Consider the following 19,392-nt stretch of genomic DNA (forward strand, 5'->3'; position numbering starts at 1 on the left):
TTTGTAGTGTTACAATTTACTTGCTTTACCTCACCGGAGTGAGTTACAGTGCTTAGGGTGGAAAGCAGTGGGGAGCCGTGACAGTGCAGCTGCTTTCACACCAGTGGCTTTAATACCCAGGGCATTTTGCAGACACCTTCAGTGTGGGAAGCACTTCACAGGAGGGTAGGAGTAACATTTAACTCCTTGGTCTGGGGTAAGGCACTCGGGTGTTCCATTTTAAATGCGAGGAAATTGTTGGAGTCACAATCCTTGATTAGGTTCCTGATGCTGGGAACAAAGTTATTAAGTTGGTGGCTCGACTGATACTCAAAATGTTCCTGTGCCTTCAGGTGTTGGGCAGAAACGCCTGGGCGGGGTGATGAACATGAGTACATAACACAGAGCTTTCACCAGAGACAGGGACCTGCTGAGATCCCAGCCCTCGCTTTGTGTCCTCACAGCTTCTCATCCTTTCCAACTAGCAGCTCCTTCTTTCAGTTCAAATTCTCTTAAAATATATTACAGTTGGAGCTCGAAGCAAAACTCAATACCTTGTACAACATCAATCAGCTTCAGGTGCTGTGAAACCGGGGAAAAGAAACACCCAATCTTGATGGATGGAGCTGGGATATTTCTGGTTTGATATTGGTGAGCTGAATGTTAGAAATACATTTCAAGATTCTACTGGGGATGCCATTTTATTACCTGAGAACTACTCTGGAGATTTAAAAAGATACATGGAAGATATTTTAAAATCTGTATTAGAAATCTGTAAACCTAGCCTCAAGGATAAATTATCTATTTACACTTGTCATTTAATTCAGCTTTTGTTTATTTATTACACAACTGTTGGGTGAAGTATTTTTTCTTGTACCCTTAGAAGGTAGAAGATCAAAACCTTTGCAGTATTTAACAAACTTCTGATAGCCAGAATGCTTTTCTAGTGACTGTTTCATGTTATATGTCAGCTTTACACATGGTAGCCCCTGTTTCAGGGATCATTATCTCAGGCAAAAGCAAGTGATTTAATCTTTCAAAGCTGGTAACAGAGGCAGGATCTTAAGAGCTTAACCACACCACCATGTTTCTTTGACTGAGATGAAGAAGCCTGCAGACTGCAAGACACTAGAGCCATTTCCATGAGCTCTCACCTAACAGGGGGATTTGCAGAATACACATTAGTCATAGTCCCGTTAATTAGTCCTATTTTTTGATGTTTGGTCCATCATGATTCCATTGCTGTCTCCGAGTCGTTGCTGCTCCTGCTGGCTGTGGAGCTGGAAGCCACGGAGTTGGCACTAGCCAGAACCAGTCTCTCTCTGTTTCCAAAAACTTCATTCACTGCAATACAGACAGGGGATCGCTTACATGTTACTCTCCCAGAGACAAGATGACTACAGCAAGTATAGCATGGTGAACACCATGGAATGGAATGGAAATCCTAACCTGGTGCAATTTCAAAGCTTTTCCCCTTGCCCCGAGTAGGGACTTGAAGGTTACATGTCAGAAAAATCATCTGCATATGATACTTTAATTACAATTCCTGTTATTTTTTCCCTCAGAGCATCTAGAGGTTTCCCTCTGCATAATTCTGTACCCAAGTACTGTGAAATGGATGAGGTTTGAAGAGCACAACATTAAGTTTAAATAATTTATTTCTGGTTTTAGTCTCTCTGGGTTTCCACCAAGCTCTTAAAAGCCTTCTCCAAAAATTCATGCCATTTAGTTACATGTAGCTACAACAACTGATCAATCCAGTCCTCACTTTTATTCCCACAAGTACTCAAAGAATATGGTACCTGATTACACCAGGAACATTAAGAAAAAAATAAAACAGATATAAGAAATCAGGTGTTACGCTTCAGCTACAAGAAAATAAATCATGTCAAACAGTTCTCCAATTTAGAAAAAAAACAAACCACTTTTTGAAGCTGAAAATGTGAACACCATAGGCAGTCATTGGCTATGTAAAAATACTAACCTACAGTTTCTCTCAGAGCCACAATACATTACTGAATACAAATATATCCTGCAGGCAAGGGGAGAACCACAGTATTCAAAGAAATGAGAACATTACCTGCAGAAAGCTTGCTTATATCCCAAACACGCAGCCCTTCTCGCTCTCCTCCAAAGGCAAAAACAAACGGGAAGTCAGGGCAGCAAGCTGCACAGAAGAGAACACCCTGGGAGGGTGGAAGAAAGAAGAGGATTATTTTTTTAAATATCATCTTTCTAAAATGAATTTGTCATCTGAAAATACTTTCTACCAAGCAAGTTGTAACAAATGTAATCTCTTTAAGTTTCCCGAAACTTCTTTTGTAAAGACACAAAATGAAAGTCAAGAGCTGCTAAGTATAAACAGTAAATCACATCTTTGTCTTGAATGTGGTAGGTGCAGGCTGGAGCACCTATAGTTCTACTCAGAACATTGTATCTGGAATTTGGGTCTGAGGCTTTGAAGCAGTCTGCCAATTCCATGTTGAATACTGCACTGGAATGAGAATGATTTATCCAGAATATACAGATGTTTTTTCCCCTAAAAGATGTTAGGTAAAACAAAATTCAAACCAGACAAAAAAAGAATAAGCAGATGTAGTTTATATATAAAACTTACTGGAATCAAGAAATAAATATTACTATACCATTTTCATATCCCTGGAATGGACTAAACTTGGTCTGTCTCCCAGGATATCCCAAATTTTCACGTATTTGTCAGCAGATGATGTCACAAGGCACCCTTTAACCTGACTGCTCAGCTGTAGCCCTGGAAGATTAACAGTGCAGCCATGTGAGAACCACTGTTTCACAAAGATGAGGATACATTTTGAAGTGAAGTCATGAGAACAACCTCAGTATTCTCCTCACACAAAACTCTGTTCCAGCACAAAGGAGCAAAACATTAATGAAAATTTCATCCTGCTCCCTGTAGTGAGATTAAAAGCACCGTGTAGGCCTATTTTGTCTCTCAATCCAACAACGGTAACACTGCAAAGACATGCTTGTTCTACTTCTTACTTAACATCATCTGCTTCCCCAGGTAGCTTTCTTCATTCATTTGCCAAAGACCATCTTGCTTGCTGTCCAAGATGATGGGGCATGTTCATACAATCTCATTTTAGACACCTGATCAGGGACTTCAGGTTCCTTTTTGGAAGCTCCTACACTGACCAAATTAAAGTAGCCTAAAGGAGGCAGTGTGAAAACCTTCCTGTGTGCCATACCTAAATCATCCTCAGAGTGAGTCAGTATAAAATAATTACAGAGAGAGGAGGTAAACATTATAGTTCATAATCTTAGACCAGATTCCATCGTTTTTGTATTTCCTCATCCAAAAAAAAAAAAACCACAAGGAGTGTGTCCCAAGTGAATTAGTCTGTTTTTACATGCTTATTCATGACAGTCACTGAGGAAAGTTCACTCTTGTTAAAATACTTTGCTTTCAATGGCTTCTCAGCAGAGATTTGCTTCACATGCCAGCTACCATGATTAGCATGCATGACTTAACTGTTAAACAAGGAATCACTACCACCTCAGTCCTATAGGTTAAAGGCATCTTCCAGATGTGCTTTGCCACTGGGGACCAACAGGACATGCAGGCAATTTACCTGACACCTCTTCATCATGAGCTTTCAGAGTAAACAGGGGCTTATCAGATCGAGCATCCAGACAGTACACAAAACCATCCTCTGTGCTTGCCTGAGAAAACCACAACATTTAAAAAACAAACAATCATCGTCATTCATTTGGAAAAAAACTTCCTATGAAATAATACCCACCCTCAAGTAAATCCCTGAGGCAGACACTGCTCTGTAGGGCATGTTACACTGTTCCCAAGCCTGAGCCTCCAAAGTCAGACTCCATCCACTTGCTGCCCAAGCCATTCTACGTACCTAAACTATGCTGCACTGGATTACATGGAAGTCTTAATCATATACAGATTTCTTGAAGTGTACTTTGAAGACAGTTGCCCTGCTAAGCTTGGCCCCCATGTTGGGCAATGAAATACAAAGCCTTTAGTCTCTTCACTGTCAGTTCAAAGTTTTTGGAGCCATCCAGTGGTCCTGTGCAAAGCTAAGTGTGATTATACTGAGAGATCTACATCATAAACCCAACAAAACTAAGCAACCACTTCTGCTGGTTGTATACACAAACCAACAGAGAACTAGACAGCCACCGAGATGATAAAGATTTGTTTTTAAATTATGTTGAAAAGTTGTATTGTAAAAATCTTGACAAAACCAAGCTATTTATACTCCAGGTGGGGGTTGGTCTCTTCTCCCAGGTAACAAGCAATAGGATAACAGAAAATGGCCTCAAGTTGCACCAGGGGAGGTTTAGATTGGATATTAGGAAAAACCTGCTGAAAGGGTTGTCAAGCACTGGCACAGGCTGTCCAGGTAAGTGGAGGAATCCCCACCCCTTATTTAAAAGCCATGTAGATGAGGCACTTACAGACATGGTTTAGTGGTGGACTTGGCAGTGCTGGGTTAATGGCTGGACTTGATCTCAGAGGTCTTTTGCGACCTGAACAAGTGGATCATTCCATACTAGCCAGGAGGACGGTGCCCTCTAGCGCTGACTTGAAACACTGAATCAACATTCAGGATCTTAGTTCTAATTAGCTACTTCTCAGTTGCATTTGCCTCATTACATGAAACACAAAACAACTATGCAACAAAAAATATATCCCAGCCACTGAACACTGTAACAACATGACAAAGATGCCACCTCTGGAGTGCAAAAGCAGCAGCATCAATAGCTGTTCTACTGTCACAATGAAGATACCAAATAAGTAGCTGGTCTAAATATACCTGTTGAAAAAACTACTTAAAAACATCCTCCCCTGGAGCATTTTCATAATAAGCAGCACAAACCATACAACTCTCCATCAGCTCCATTATGATTCAGAAACATTATGAACACAAAAATACAGGTTAAAACAGCCCAAGAATAGAAGAGCATGTACTCACTAAGAAATGACAAGGTGAAAAGTGATTCCAAATTACTCTCTCAACCTGACCACTAAACCTCCACACTCGATGGTTATCTTGTGGGTTTCTGCAATCATACAGCACCGTTGATCTATGGGAAAAAGGGACAGGAAATAAAATCTAAAAAAAAAAAAAAAATCAGGGCAGAACATTCTGTGACATAGTTTGCTTTACCACCGGCATCTGAAGAAGCTCCATGTAAACTATAATTAAAATGGAAACAACTTCACTACTTAGACTTCCAATTCAATAAGATTAAAATCTCGCAGATAAGCACAAGCTTTTTTCATGTGCTTCAAAGTTTCATCTTGGTTATGAACAGTCATTCTATTGAAACTAAGCAAACAGAGCTTGAATTTACTCAATACATAAGATACTTATCACACAGACCATAATTATGCAAATATATCACTTAATTATGAACAGACTTCAGTAAAGTCAAGTAATGATGTACTAATTAGGAAATCATTTTGTGATATATATTAACACATTTTCAAATATGCTTTAATAAAAAGAAATTTAAAAAAATAAAAATCAATCTTTACAAGTAGTTAGAGAAACACTACTCCAAAAAGGAGAGAGAAGATGGAAGTTAGAGGATCCTCTGGGATTCTTTACAGACATGTGCTCAGCCCAGTGGCTGCAGAATCTGTCCCAACTCAAAAAGTTCCTGGGTGCAAATGCAAGGGAGGAGTGGTCATGTCACTGCAGCGACATCTCACCGCAATCAACATCCACAGTGTAACCCACTCCCACCCTATCCTGTAATTAAAGCAAAAGAAATGTGATCTGTTTCCCAGCTCTTTCACCAGGCATTTCACACAACAGCTTTTTAACAGTCTGATTTTCAGGCTATGAAGGCATCTGCCAATATTCACTGAATAGCCTGTGGTCCTGGCAAGGCTCTGCAGGAAAAATCCACAAAGGCAATCTACTGGTTTACAGAGGTCCATGGTATCAAAGGGATAGCTAAAGAGGGATTGACTAGTTGGTCTCAACGTTTGGACTTTATCCTTTTATCAAAGGAAGTCAAAGGGAAGAAAACAGACAGACACAGCTTCCTAACAGCAGCAAAAGGTTTTTCTCCGATACTTTCACTTAAGCAGATGTAGCAAGAGTGTAACAGAAGCCAGATAAGACCAAGGCTTGGCTAAAGATTGACAAGTCTATAAATATTTTAACAGAAGGACAAAGTCTTAAAAGCAGAATAAAAAATTCAATGTAAGAAAATCATGGTTATAGAACAAAATTAAAAGTTACCCCATTGAGACGGGAGAACAGAGAGGAAGTTTTTTGGCTGGCAGGGCTTGTAAGAACTGGCAGTTACAGAGCTAGTCCAAGTTTGCAGACACAAACCTTTTCTGAGCATATCCAGGCTGCAATCAGAGGAGACAGCCCTTTACACTTTGGCTATGGCATGGCTAGAAAGGCTGTAGGGAGTGGTCTGGGATTTTAAAGTCCATCATCCCCCCCAACCCTGGCCTTACAGGTTGGCAAAACCTGGGCAAGTTTTCACAGGAATAAAAAGTGACACAGTTCTAATGCAGAAAATCCCATAAGGACAAATGAAAAAATAAGTTCAGTTTGGAGCAGACACCTGGCACAAAAAATGTCAGTCCAGATGGTTAAAGCATTTGGCTACCTCCAAAAAAGAGGTAAGGAAAACCACATTTTGGCCACATACAAACCTGGCTAGCTTGCTGGAAAAAAATAACAGCATTACTCAAATTGGCAGAGTTATAAAAAAATGAAAAAGAAAACACAAAACAACCTAATGGGCTTAACTGAATACCAATACCCTCCCTATGTGCAACATTTGAAAACATTACCCTGACATACTTATCGAACGATCCAGAAATAAGGGTCTGAGTTTCAAACGGATGAAACTGCAATGTCTGCACCTGGATAATGGAAGATTTTATATAACACACATACACAGGAACTTCCTTGGAACAAAGCACAACCACCCCTTCCCCAAGCCAGCACATTTTCCCCCCAAAAAAACATCCTAATGAGCTTGTTGATACTCTAATTGCTTCTAAAATAGTGCAAGAGATGCACATTGCTTCAAACATCCCCACTCGGTGGAAACAAGATATTTTCCAATATAATTTAACTGAACAGGACCCCCTGCCCCCTTTCTGCCCTAGATTAAAAAAAAAAAAAAAGCTAGAGGAGGTAAAATAATATCTGCTTCCAGTTTGGGGAGAAAAAGTAGATGTTAACAAAAAAATGAAAATCAGGAGTTTGTCAAGGGCAGTGACTTTGTTAGAAGCAAAATAAGGTTACAACTCTTAATAGCTAGCCTTCACATTTTAATTACTATGAGATTAATTCATTTCTGACGTACCCATCACTATGGTATTTTAGTCTCATTTATTTTAAACCTTTTTCACCCAGAACAAACTGTAACTGACACTCATTGTTCCCTTAAGAGGGAGTTCCAGTTTGACCTATGCTCAGACATCTATTTTTGTAGCTTATACCAGCATTATTAGATTCTCCATCATTAGGCCTTTCACAAAAAGGCATTTTAAAAACTGCTGTAAATCTTTGCTAACTTTCTAAAGGATAAGTTAGATAACATTTTAAAAAGCAAATGCAGTGTTGTTTACAAAAGCGACTAATTAAGAAATTTAAACAATTCTGCACGGTTGTTAGAAAATTACAGAATTGTTGTTCTGAGGGTTCAGGACCAAGCAGTTAATGAAAAACTGCAGTTATTTTTTTCCTCTGTATTTTACCATGGAAGAAACATATCAATTATTACATACCTTGTCTGTATGTAGTGTCAGGCTGGCTGCTGGCTTACCCACAGACATATCCCACAGAATCACAGTATTGTCAGCAGATGCACTTGCTAAAACATTCCTGATAATGGACCAAAAAATCAGTTTTAGAAGTCTTTACACAAACAAATAATGGTGAAAAATCCAAAATACATACAGAGCCCAATTCTGAGAACAAGTACACTCTGGTCTATAGACTATATCTCTCAAGCCTGAGGATTAACTCCTGGAAGGCAATTATAAATTACAAGTAAAGACTACAAATAGGCTATATTACATTACATTAGTAGAACACTTATAACAACAACAACAGTTCTGCTTGTAATTCCCCCTGACATCACTTAAAATATCATCTACTCAAAGATTTCTCAAAAAACCCCGAAGTAATAAAGGCTTTTAGGCACTTTCTTTCCTTTGACATTAAACAGCATTTCATTACCTATGCAAAACTTAGTTTTATTTGCATATGCATACAGCCAAAAGCCAGACAAACCTGTTTTTAAAGTATTTTGCTAATATCTGACTGTTTATATAACCACTGAAGACCCAACACAGTACACCCTTCATAGACTGCTGAAAGTAATCACTAAAATTTCAGTTAGTTTACAGACCCCACATTTCAACTTGAATTTGACCAATTGTGTTGAGCTATAAACACAGTTTAAAAGTTTAATCAGAAAAAAAATCAGAACATTCCCAAAAGCCTGTCAAACACACAGTATAATTTCTACCATTGCTTCATTGCTCTTAAAATCAGATCTAATACCTCAACATGTTGCTTCTGATTGAAACTGCTTCTCCCTCCACTTTTTATATTAACCAAGTGTTTCTGACTGAAAGAGTTAATATTCTCCTGGAAACGCTGTTTTCCCAAGCAATGTTACAAGGGAACGTTAAGAAAATGCACAGTGAAGGCTGTAAGAACGTTTTACAGTAACACCATTGTGACCTACAGGCAGAAAGTTATTTGTAGAGAGCTGTCACAACAAGCCTTGCTTAAAAGAAAGAAACAACAAAAACCACATTTGAAATATAAGCTGCCCCAAGGAGTTCCTTGTTTCGTCCATAACCTTCCCTCTTCAGGGCTGTTTTTATTTCCTGAGAGATCTACCAACATCAATGAATTGTAACTCAGCACATTACAGAATTATGCATTTCAGACACTTAGCAATTGAAACCATAATTTTTTCTATACTTGTCTGTGTATTATCGCCAGACAACCATGAAAGGTACATGAAAGCTACTCTTTCTGTAAGATTGATGGACTGATCACTACCACACTCTTTGTCTACGTGTATAATTTAAGAACAATAGACATTACCCTGTAAATTAAGTGTGCAATTTATGTACACTTACTGAGGTCCACGTGGGTGTTTTATTCTTCAGTACCTGTATAAGAAAGCCCTACAAGTGAAAGCTTACACCTGCTCAGAGTATTCAGAGTTGACTATGCTCATCTTCAGAGGAAGAGGCATCTCTGACAGCAGGAATAGAAAAATTAAAAAATTTACAAACAAAATAAATTAGCCTGTGTCTGACCGGAGCAGTTTCAAGACCCATGCTGAGGATCCTCTGATAGATGAACTCTTCACAACCACCTAACCGATAAAAAGCCAGCAGCATCTTTTACTTCAGTCAGCACATTGTCCTTGACCCCTGCTCCAAGATGGGCCAGATTTGTGTTGCTTCAATAGCAGCACTTCATTGTTAGTTGATTCGGGCAACAGGGAATTCTCTCTGCCAAGGATAACCCAAAGGCTAGAAGCATTTCATTTCTGTAACTGTGCTATTAGGGCTTTTACACTCTCTTTTCTGTTCACAGCTCTGGGGCAAAAGCTAGAGGGAAAAAAACAGAATAGCAAGAACCTTCTTCTATAAATCTACTTGTATCTCTTGAAATGGTGTCTTAGGTCGCTGGCAGATCAGTATAGCTCTGGGGAGCCCTTCTGCTTCTCTAGTTTGTACATGTGAAATGTAGGCGATTCATCAAATGGCTCAGATCTACCTCTGCCCTGCCTTTAGCTGGAAAACCTGCAAATAAAAAGTGATCTGCAGCAATATGTAAATACTTAAAAAAAATAATCGAGAGTTCTAGTTTTAAAAAAAGAATAAAATGGGGGTGTATTTTTAAGAATGGATTAATTTCAGAAGGGCTTTCAAGTTTTTGGATTTTGAGTGCACATTGCATGCCTAATTAAGAATGCAAATTTGTAACATCCATTGTTATTCAAGAGTTCTTTTACCTGCTTTGTTTATTCCATGAAAGATCAAGCACAGCATCAGTATGTCCTTCCACGGTCCCTTCTGAAGATAGACTCTGTGTACACACATACAAAATAAACAGGCTTGAAAATTACAGCTTCAATGCAAACCAAGCATCACCCTGCATTAGCAAGAGTTCCTAAATGTCTTCACCAACAATTTCATATTAAATTACTCTCACTTGCTGCAACACAGCTTTTGAGAGAACTGTCTCTGCACTGCCTGCACCTTGCCTCCTACCCCAGATCTCAGATTGCTCCATTCACAGCTGGTGGGGCTCACAGAACTGGTTACTCCCTTCGGGCTAGTAAAAGAAATCCCACTGTTTCCAGCTAACATGCAACTTCTTCAGCTTGTTTCTAAACACTCCTGGCAGTTCCCTCTCTCACCTCCCAATTAACTGAACTTTAGGTCCTTGTAACTGCCAGCTCCTAGAATTCCAGTTTCAAATGGTTAAGATTAAAAGCTTACTGGGACAGCAACTGGAAACCAACCATAAGCCACCCCACTCCTCCTCTGCTCTTAATTCCAGGCTTTAATTACTCAGAGAACAATTAGTATTTCAAATATTGTAGGAAAAAAACCAAGGCATTCTCTCTGCCCTAAGTTTCCTCCATCCAAGCAGACAAATAATTTTACAATACTTACTTTCTTTCCTTTTTTTTTCTTCTTTTTCTCTTTCTTGCCTCCAAGAGAAAACACTGGTTCTAAGGATTCTACTACATCAAGGTCCCAAATGTCAATAACTGGGGTCATGTTACCCACTGCAACATAATTTCCTGCAAGCAGAAACCCAAATGCAACCGCATTTATTTAGAGTTATGAAATATCATATTTGGCAATCCAGCTGTTGCTTATTTCTGTGATTAAGTAAAACTTTTGTGCCACAATCTTCTAGTTGAACATATTTGATGCTTATAACTGACAAGGAGCAATTTAAAAATATCAGCTGACAGCAGATGTTGCCAGAAAAAAAATTTACTTGGTTTTCTTCCCCTTCAGTACAAGTAACTGATCAAAGAAGCTGTATAAAGTTCCATGTTTTGTTTGTTTTTAAAGGAAAAAACAAACCAAAACAAAACCACATCCCCTGTACTATGGAAAAAGAAAGTATCCGTAAAACACAGGAAAAAGGTTACTAAATACATAAATATATATAAATTTTTCTGTAGTTTACAGTTAATCACTGCATTGGACATAATGAATTTAAGCAAAAGCAACCTTTCATTTGCAAATGGAATATAAAGCAGATTATATTATACAAAGAGAAAAGCTTGCTCTGGTCTGCTAATTGACAATAACTTAAATATTTTTATAAACCCAGTTTATTTGTAATAAACCCGGTATTTTAGTCAAATCACTTGTTACAGAAACATCACTAAAATGACTGTATCACCAAACCAAAACACTTGATATTCAGTTTATCCTTCTTAACATCTTGGGTTTATTTCTGCTTGTACCTCTGGAAGAAATTATTTAGTGACAACATTACATTTATATACTTTGCAAGTAAAAATTATTTAACTGGACATTTACAGTATTCTTTGTAATTTACCTGTTGATTCATCTGGATTAGGATCAAAATTCAACCACTCCAGACTTAGAGGGTAAGCAGGCAAGATAATATCATGATGTACATAAAATGAGTCCTCTTCGTGATTATAAACTGAAAAATAATTAAAGTTAAACAAGACATCATTGAAGAGGAAAAGCAAACAACTATAAAACAGTTCACTTCTGCAAAAGGCAGATGTGGCAAAGGCTAAATTGTAAAGGAGGTCTAGAATGCAAATTTGGAACGTGTTCAGAGTTTTAGTGTAGAGGCCAGACCCTCCAAGTATGAATGTTATACTTAACAAAATTACACAAAACAAGCACTCTCCTGTGTACTTTAGATAAAGAAGTGACAAGTTCAGCAAAGGTGCAATACTTTATTCCTAGCACACCACACTATTTTATCTGTAAGATCACTTCAAAATAGATGCTCCATATCCAGCACTTTCTACATTAATGGAGATTCAGACATTCACTTTACAGAATTAGCAATTAAAAAAAAAAATCATTCCAGATGAAATTTAAGTGGAAATGAAAGTAAAAGACAAACAGATTTTAAAGTAGAGGAAGCTTAAGAAGTCAGAAGTTGCCTTTAGCACGTTGTACTGAGATACAGGAAGAGTTTCAATAAAGTAACCATACACTAAACACAGCATTCCCTGTAGCCAGCTATCTTTCTCATAATAAAATAACTTACTAGCTGGATAGCAAAGAAAAAACATTAATTATTTTAATAATATGTTACCATCACACACACAAAATTACTGTGCCATTTTTAAGTGCATGTGACAGATGTTCAGAAAACTAAAGTTTTCAGTTAACGAAGTTGCCTTAGTAGTTAACCAAGACAGGGTTACCCAACGTTAGAAACTGCAGAAGCCCTTGCTATTGTTTTGTAAGTTTACATTGGGGAAAATGACACAGTTAATAAAGATGTTGGTATCTGAAGAGATGCTGTCAAACATTTTGGTCGTGTTTCTTGCTTAAAACGAAATACTTTGCTTGCAGAAACATGGACCATCACACAAATAGGCAGAACCACTCCCACAAAGAACTATGGTAAGAAAAGATGATAATCTGCTGTCAGCACACTTAGTAGTACTCCTTGCTGCAACACAAATACTCCTAGCTGCAACAGGAAAATCTCTTACACAGTAAAATTAAACCTATTGCTAGAAAAAGCAGTATTCAGGCCATATTAAGGACCATCTCTTCTAAAACTATGATGATAAAAGTGCTGATTCTTCTAGTCCTAGCTGTGGAAAGCCCATTTAAAGAAGCAAGGAGAAAGATGAAGGGAAAAACCCCAACAAAATAACAAACTATTAGGGGATGGTTGCAGGATATGGAAAGTAAGACTGGAAGAAAGATTGTATATTCAGAGAATAAAAATGCCATAGTATTTTCTAAGTCTCATAAGAAATTAAATAAGGAAAAGAAATGCTATACAGCCTGAAAGAGGCAAGCTATCCTCTAAATAACAATAACTCCACATGAAATATTCTAGTCCTGGAAAGTGGCTAAAGAACAAAACACAGAGCAGAAGGGGAGAAAAAAACCTTACAAAAACCAGCCCACTCCCTCTTTGACACAGCCATATGGCACAGGCTAGGCAAGACATATTCACTAAGTTCACTGTAAAGAACAAATCCTATTTTACTTACCATGGACCTCCAAACTACAGCAGTCTTTATCAACTCTGCCACAAAGGACAAGATTGTCATCGGGCTTAATCAAAAAGTCCTCCTGTTCATATTGCTCCTGAACAGCAAACAGGAGAGGACAAGGGACGTTAAGCAATGCACACAAATGCACAGAACTACGTACGTTCAAAAGGCTGAATCAATGAGTAATTTTTAACCATAACAGAAAACAGTCGAAATCCAACACCCCAATGCCCACCCACCTAAAAACCATCTTATGGTGATAAACAGAGAAAGGCAGGAACCGGATCCCGATCACAGGGAGACTGAATAGTCATTAAATAAATTGAAGGAGTTTGTATGTGGACGTACCTGGATTTGTAAACACGTTTAATTACCAAATATGAAACCATATTTCAAGGCTATCATGATGCAGCCCACTGCTGAAAAGCACCACCAGGACATACAAAGCAAGCTTATTTCCTTCATGCTCCTGCTTCTTGACCATTTATATAGTATAACAGCATTTTACCCAGTAAAGATACTACAATTGCTCCCCATATAGAGGAAGAAATTCCAAGAGCATCAAAACACAGTCTACTTCCTGCAAAATATTTCCCAAAAAGTACTGCCTACAGCTCTACTGGGCATTCAGCTATACCAGAACAGATGTAATCTCTCATCTGACTTTCACTATTACTGAGGAATGAAAGGCATCTGGGAATTTTTGTCAGTGAAAAACAAAGAACTGTACATAAGTCAATAGTTTCACAAGAGTACTATCCTTCAAATATACACCACATCCAAGACTTCTTGGACTTCTCGTTGCAGGCTTTTAATTTCTTTTTTTATTCACTTCAAGCATATTTCAATATTTGAATTCCATCAAGTCCTACAATTCTTTTAACTAATTAACTTAATGTTACACAATACTTAGTCTTCAACAGTACTAGCAGTAAATACCAAAAGACAACACAAAATCCATGTTGAAGAACTTGCAGAATTTGAGGAAAGAACTTGAGCATAGGAAGAAAGGCCTGAGAAAAAGGTGTTCACTTACTGTATATCTGGAAAAAGTTAGCTATTCTGACACAGAATAAATGCAGATCATATTCTCTCTGAATCCCTGTGTGAATGCCTCTTTGACTATAAAAATAACTTTTAAAGCATTTCTCTCCTCCACTGATACACAGGAGCAAGAAAAATCATCAATGGAACACAGAGAAAGCAAACAGTGCCCCAAAGTGCACATAGTAAGTGAACTCCTTTTAGAGATAAGGTGAGTGCCTTCCTCCCTGAGCTTTGTTACAGTACGTGAAGTCACCATAACAACTCCTTGTCATGTTTGACAGAGTTCCCTGACACAGAAACTAGACACTGTGGTGGAAGACTACAGCTAATATTTTCTTTCGATCTTACTGGCTTTGTAAAGAATCCAAAATACTGTAGCAAGGACAGCACCCAGAAAAATCTCAGGATCTTTATGCTTAGAAGAGGTGACAAAAATTCACCTACTATCACCCTGCCCCAGATGATCACAGTTTCTGCTGGTTGCTCTCTGGATTGTCTCTTCTCACACAACCTCACCTTAGTTCTACCTGATTTCTGTAATCTTTCCATGTAAATTAAGTCAATCAAACTGCCTTCTGAACTAAATTGGGGGATATTCTCTGGAATCTCTCCGTATCCCAGTATTTTAGCCAAGGCAATACCAATGTTAAGTAGAGTAGCAGGATTACCTTGTGTCTTGCTTGCATCTTGTGCTGCATGCCTGTCCACCAGAAAAAGGCAAACAGCCACATAACAGGACAGTACTTTTGACACAACTCGTGTTAGGCTGCAGCCAGAGACTTCTTCACCCAGAGCAGAGCTCCTACACACCCAGCTCCTGCAAAAATGTTCCCCCTCTGACAGGTGGAAACTAACACAGGCAGAAGCAGTCAACAGCACAGCACACTGTGCTTCTCTGTTTAACAGGGATGTGTTTCCTCATGCCATATCCCTAATTTGACACGTAGCCTGAGTCCACCTCAGCCCAATTTCTTACACAAACTGGTGGAAGGTGCAAGAGTCTTGCAGACTAGGAAATTTTCTAATTTGGGCCATTAGTGGCCTTAGATTTGTTATTTCTTCAAGCATTTTCTGTGTTCTACTAGATAGGTGAAAAACCACTCTGCATGGTTTAAATAATGAGCCAGTTCACTCAACCTCCTACTTAAATGCAAAAGGCACACAAAGAAGGGACTGTACAAAGCAGTCTTGAAAGAAAAAAGTTCAGTCTGATCAAAAATCTGGCACACCTGTGAAAAAGGACTGCAAGCACTTACAGACCGTAAGGCAGTGTCAAAAATTCAACTGATTTTTAAGTTTACGCTGCTTAAAATATTAAACATTTTTTAAGTACTTACAGTGGTTTTTAGGGTGATGTAAGGATCATTATCATTGCTCCCATATACTGCCAGAGTAGCCAAAGAGTCTCCAAGTTGTAAATCACCTAGATGGGAATTTCAGAACACTTTTAGACATGTCAGTGACAGGTGAAGTTAGAAACTCCTGTATTGATACCTGTATTACCTATATTGCAAAATATCAGGAGTGGGCTAAATGAACTTCCAAGTTTCAAACCCAAGTACCTTGGCAAGCTAAACTGATTGGAGCTTTCAGGGACTTCTGCTGCTCTGCTCCAGCACTACAGCAGAGGGAGTGACAATCTTTCCAACATGCTCCTGCTTTTACTGTCAGGGAGGGGGACAGTGAATTGCTTCCCTCACTAAATGACTTCTGAAGCTGGGACAAGCGAATTATTAAAAATGTGAATTTCCAGCATCTGAAACTTAACACTGTGTAGTTTTAGGATATTAAGGTCTTAAGTACAACAAGAAGTGGAAAGGTTCTTCCCTTGCACTGCATATCTGATGTATAAATTTTTCTTACCCGTGTATTCCTCTTTATCGTAATTTTCCAAATCATATTCATCCAGTTCATGATCAGACAGGTCTTCATTGTTATGCGAAGACTGAGAGCTGCCAGCAACAGCCACATTCGTGTCTCCTGCTGTCTGATCTTCATTGTTGGCACCAGTACCATCCCTGTGGAAAGACACACGTCCCTGAGAAATTGTGACAGACATGTACAACACTTCCAGGTAAATATTTAGGGCACTGCTGTTAAGATTTCAGCACACGGTCCTAGCTGTTCACATGGGTTTCAAGTCTTTATGGCAATCATTTGGAAATCCATTCTCTCCTTCCTGATCTTTTCCCAAAATACAAGGCACCGTTATTCTCAGGCTTTCAGAGAAAGCTTTTCATTGAAAGTTTTCATGACACAATGTGGCATGAATTTTGCTCAACAAACTAAACCGTGTGTCTAAATCTGTTTCTCTTACACATTTCTTAACCTCACTTCTGTGCATTCACATGTCCAATTCATTCTTTCCTTTTTCTCCCTCCCCCCGGGTCCTGTCATGTGTGAGGACTCTTACATTTCTTACAGATTTTTAAAACTTCATTTCCTCACACTTTCCATACTCACAATAGAAGGAAAAAAAACAAACAGCATCAAATTTATTAGGTAGGGACATTTGTGGATTACTTCTTATGGGGTAAACTATGCAACTTGGAAACTTTATGGCAACAATTCTGTATGCACAAATTCATTCAGTAGAAGGAAATGTACACTAAACAATGGCTGAGAACATAACAGAGGTGTCTCAATGGAGCATGCTCCATAGAAACTCATCCCTGCTAAATACACTGTATTTCTGTCCCTCTGCATGTAAAATTGCCAAGCAACAATGAGCCAAGGCAGTTCTCAGATACGATCTCTGAATTAAATACCCAAAACCCATTTTTCTAATTTGTTCAGTAAAATAAAAACTTCATATTAACAAGATAACTAGAGATAAGTAACAAGATAATTAGAAACCCTAAATCTCAGTTTGATTTGAGATCTCTGCACAGGAAAAAAAATTGAGGTGTTGTAACAAATTTTACGAAGAACCAGCAATTATAAATAGATTATAACATCTTTGGTTGTTTCAGATGGTCGTTAAATTTCCATCCTGAAGTTTTACAGACTGTATAACAACCAGCACCTCAAATCTTTCCATGCTTTTGAAATTGCAAGAGAAAGGAAACCACTCAAAAAATCAAAAGTTCACACACATAAAGGGAAACGAGCAACACTACAGACAACAGAAGCATTAAAACTTCATGAGTTAAGAAACTAACATAAAGTGAGAATCTTCCAAATGTTTAAGATGATTTTGGAACCATTAGAAAACAAAACCAGAACAAAACACATTCTGGGATGAGACACTATTCAGCAATAAAGTCACTGATTGATCCAAGAGAAATGGGGTGAATAATATTTGCCCAACTCTAAAAGCTTTTACAGTTCAATCACACACACCCTGGTACAACCACACACCCGACATAACTGAAACAGAAACATAACCTACAGAGAACAATCTAACAGAAAAAGGCCAGAAAATAGAATAATACCGTGATCTTTTTCTAGGCAAAAGAGAGCCATTTTTCCTTGTTTTCTATAGGTTGTTTCATAAATATGTCACTTCTGTTACTCTTTTCATAAATACCTTTTCCTTAAAAGCAGAGTGACAAAACGCAACTACATAACTAAGACCTTCCAGTGCTGAGAGTTGTGATGTCTCTAGGTTCATCTGTGAACCATAAACACACCCCTGAGTGATGTTCTGCCTTCTTTGCCACAGCATAAACACCACATCATTCTGAGCCCCACTGCGGCCTCCAGACTTCCTTAGATCGTCAAGTCGCACCCTCACCATCACTTTTTCAGTCAGTTTGGGATTTCCATCTCGGTTTGCCACACCTCCAGAGCACCCATGGTTACAAACCCAACTTATTTTTCACTCCAGGCGGGAATGGCAGCTCCAGAGAGGACCAGGCCACAGACATCACGAGAAAAGCTCAGGGAGTCTGACAGCACCACAGCTGACAACTGAGGAACCACATGCGAACGCAGCCCACGCTGTCATGGCCACAACGACTGCAGGATACACTTAAAGAACCACAGGATATTCTGAGCTGGAAGGGACCCATAGGATCATGGAGCGCAACTCCGAAGTGAGTGGCCCAAATGGATATCGAGCCCACAACTTCGGCATTATCAGCACCGCGCTCCGACGAGCTGAGCTAATCTCAGGGGAATTCCATCTCCGCACCGCCGCTCCTCCCGGGACGTCAGGCTCCCTTGGCACAGCGCTCCAGGAGGAACTCGTGCTGGCTGGTGCCGTCTCCACTTCTCGCTGCTGCTTCCCAAGCCGGCCCTCCAGGAGCTCCCTGGGCTGCGGGCAGGGCTGCCCGCGTTCGGCTCCAACCCCGCACCCAGCAGAGCCCCTCCCGCCGTCCCGGCTCACCCCAGCCTGTCCTGCGCTTCCTCGATGAGACCCTTCAGCTCCTCCTCGCTGAGCTGCACCTGCGGGGCGGACACAGAGAGGGGTGAGGGCGGCGGCGGGGAAGGCGGGCGGGGGTCCCCCGGCCCAGCCCAGCCCCGGTCGCACCTTGTCGGGGGTCTCCTTGGCCACGCCGCGCCGCACCCAGGCGGCGCAGGGCACCGGGCAGCTCATGGCGGCACCGCCACCACGTGCGAGCGGGCCCGGCGCGCACCACTGACGTCATGAGCTGAGAGGGTCCGCCCGCAACGGCGAGAACGGCGGGGGGCGGAGACAACTGGGTGACGTCATCTTAGAGCGACGAGGCAGCCAGACAGGAGGTTATAAGGGAGGGGGCGGGGCCTGAGCGGGGGGAGGGGCTTGCGCGGGCGGGGCCGGGCGGGGCGTGGTTCCCTTCAGGGACCCGCCGGGCTGTCCTGGGGGCGAGGAGGGGAACACGGCCGGGTACACGGCCCCAACTCCAGAGTTTTCACAGAATCACCGGCTCAGTTAGGTTGGAAACGACTTCCAAGATCATCGAGTCCAACCTCCCAGCCCTTCGCTTCCCGCACTGGTTCGCGGCTTCCCCTCACCTACTGGGAGAGACCTGCCCCGCCTGATATTTGCTTCCGCTGAAATAACCCGCCGAAGTGAAAAGTTTAGAAAGGCCTTTTTTGTTAGAAGCCAGCGCGCAGTCGGGAGCAGCAGAGGGGTGCAGGAAGTTGGGAGGGCCTGGCGTCGGCACAGGAGCAGCT

At 40.2% G+C, this 19,392-nt stretch overlaps 1 protein-coding gene across 2 annotated transcripts; it reads right to left on the minus strand.

Moving 5' to 3' along the window:
• Window positions 1-29: 29 nt before the first annotated feature.
• PWP1 (PWP1 homolog, endonuclein) lies at window positions 30-18,866 on the minus strand. Of its 2 annotated transcripts, XM_017823418.1 has the most exons (15): window positions 18,767-18,866; window positions 18,623-18,681; window positions 16,156-16,310; window positions 15,630-15,715; window positions 13,243-13,339; window positions 11,580-11,690; window positions 10,673-10,803; window positions 10,006-10,079; window positions 7,748-7,844; window positions 6,813-6,874; window positions 4,953-5,064; window positions 3,588-3,678; window positions 2,625-2,746; window positions 2,060-2,165; window positions 30-1,323 (listed from the first exon to the last, which is right to left on the minus strand). In XM_017823418.1, exons 1-15 carry the CDS (start codon window positions 18,830-18,832, stop codon window positions 1,208-1,210), a joined length of 1,485 nt encoding a protein of 494 aa, XP_017678907.1. In that variant the 5' UTR covers window positions 18,833-18,866; the 3' UTR covers window positions 30-1,207. The 2 variants fall into 2 exon arrangements, with proteins under 2 accessions (XP_017678907.1, XP_017678908.1); XM_017823419.1 differs by lacking the exon at window positions 6,813-6,874 and having other exon boundaries at window positions 4,953-5,093.
• Window positions 18,867-19,392: the final 526 nt, after the last annotated feature.

The sequence above is a fragment of the Lepidothrix coronata genome, unplaced genomic scaffold (genome assembly GCF_001604755.1).
Source record: "Lepidothrix coronata isolate B3197 unplaced genomic scaffold, Lepidothrix_coronata-1.0 Scaffold102, whole genome shotgun sequence".
NCBI classification, from domain to species: domain Eukaryota; kingdom Metazoa; phylum Chordata; class Aves; order Passeriformes; family Pipridae; genus Lepidothrix; species Lepidothrix coronata.

Bases quoted from the DNA above. Each gene is read 5' to 3' on its own strand.
- PWP1 (XM_017823418.1), bottom strand. From the start codon at position 18,832: ATGAGCTGCCCGGTGCCCTGCGCCGCCTGGGTGCGGCGCGGCGTGGCC. The intron at 10,804-11,579 runs GTAAATTACAAA...TTCTGCTTGCAG, and splicing joins TAATCCAGATGAATCAACAG to GAAATTATGTTGCAGTGGGT. The intron at 6,875-7,747 runs GTATGTAATAAT...TCCATTATCCAG, and splicing joins TGACACTACATACAGACAAG to GTGCAGACATTGCAGTTTCA.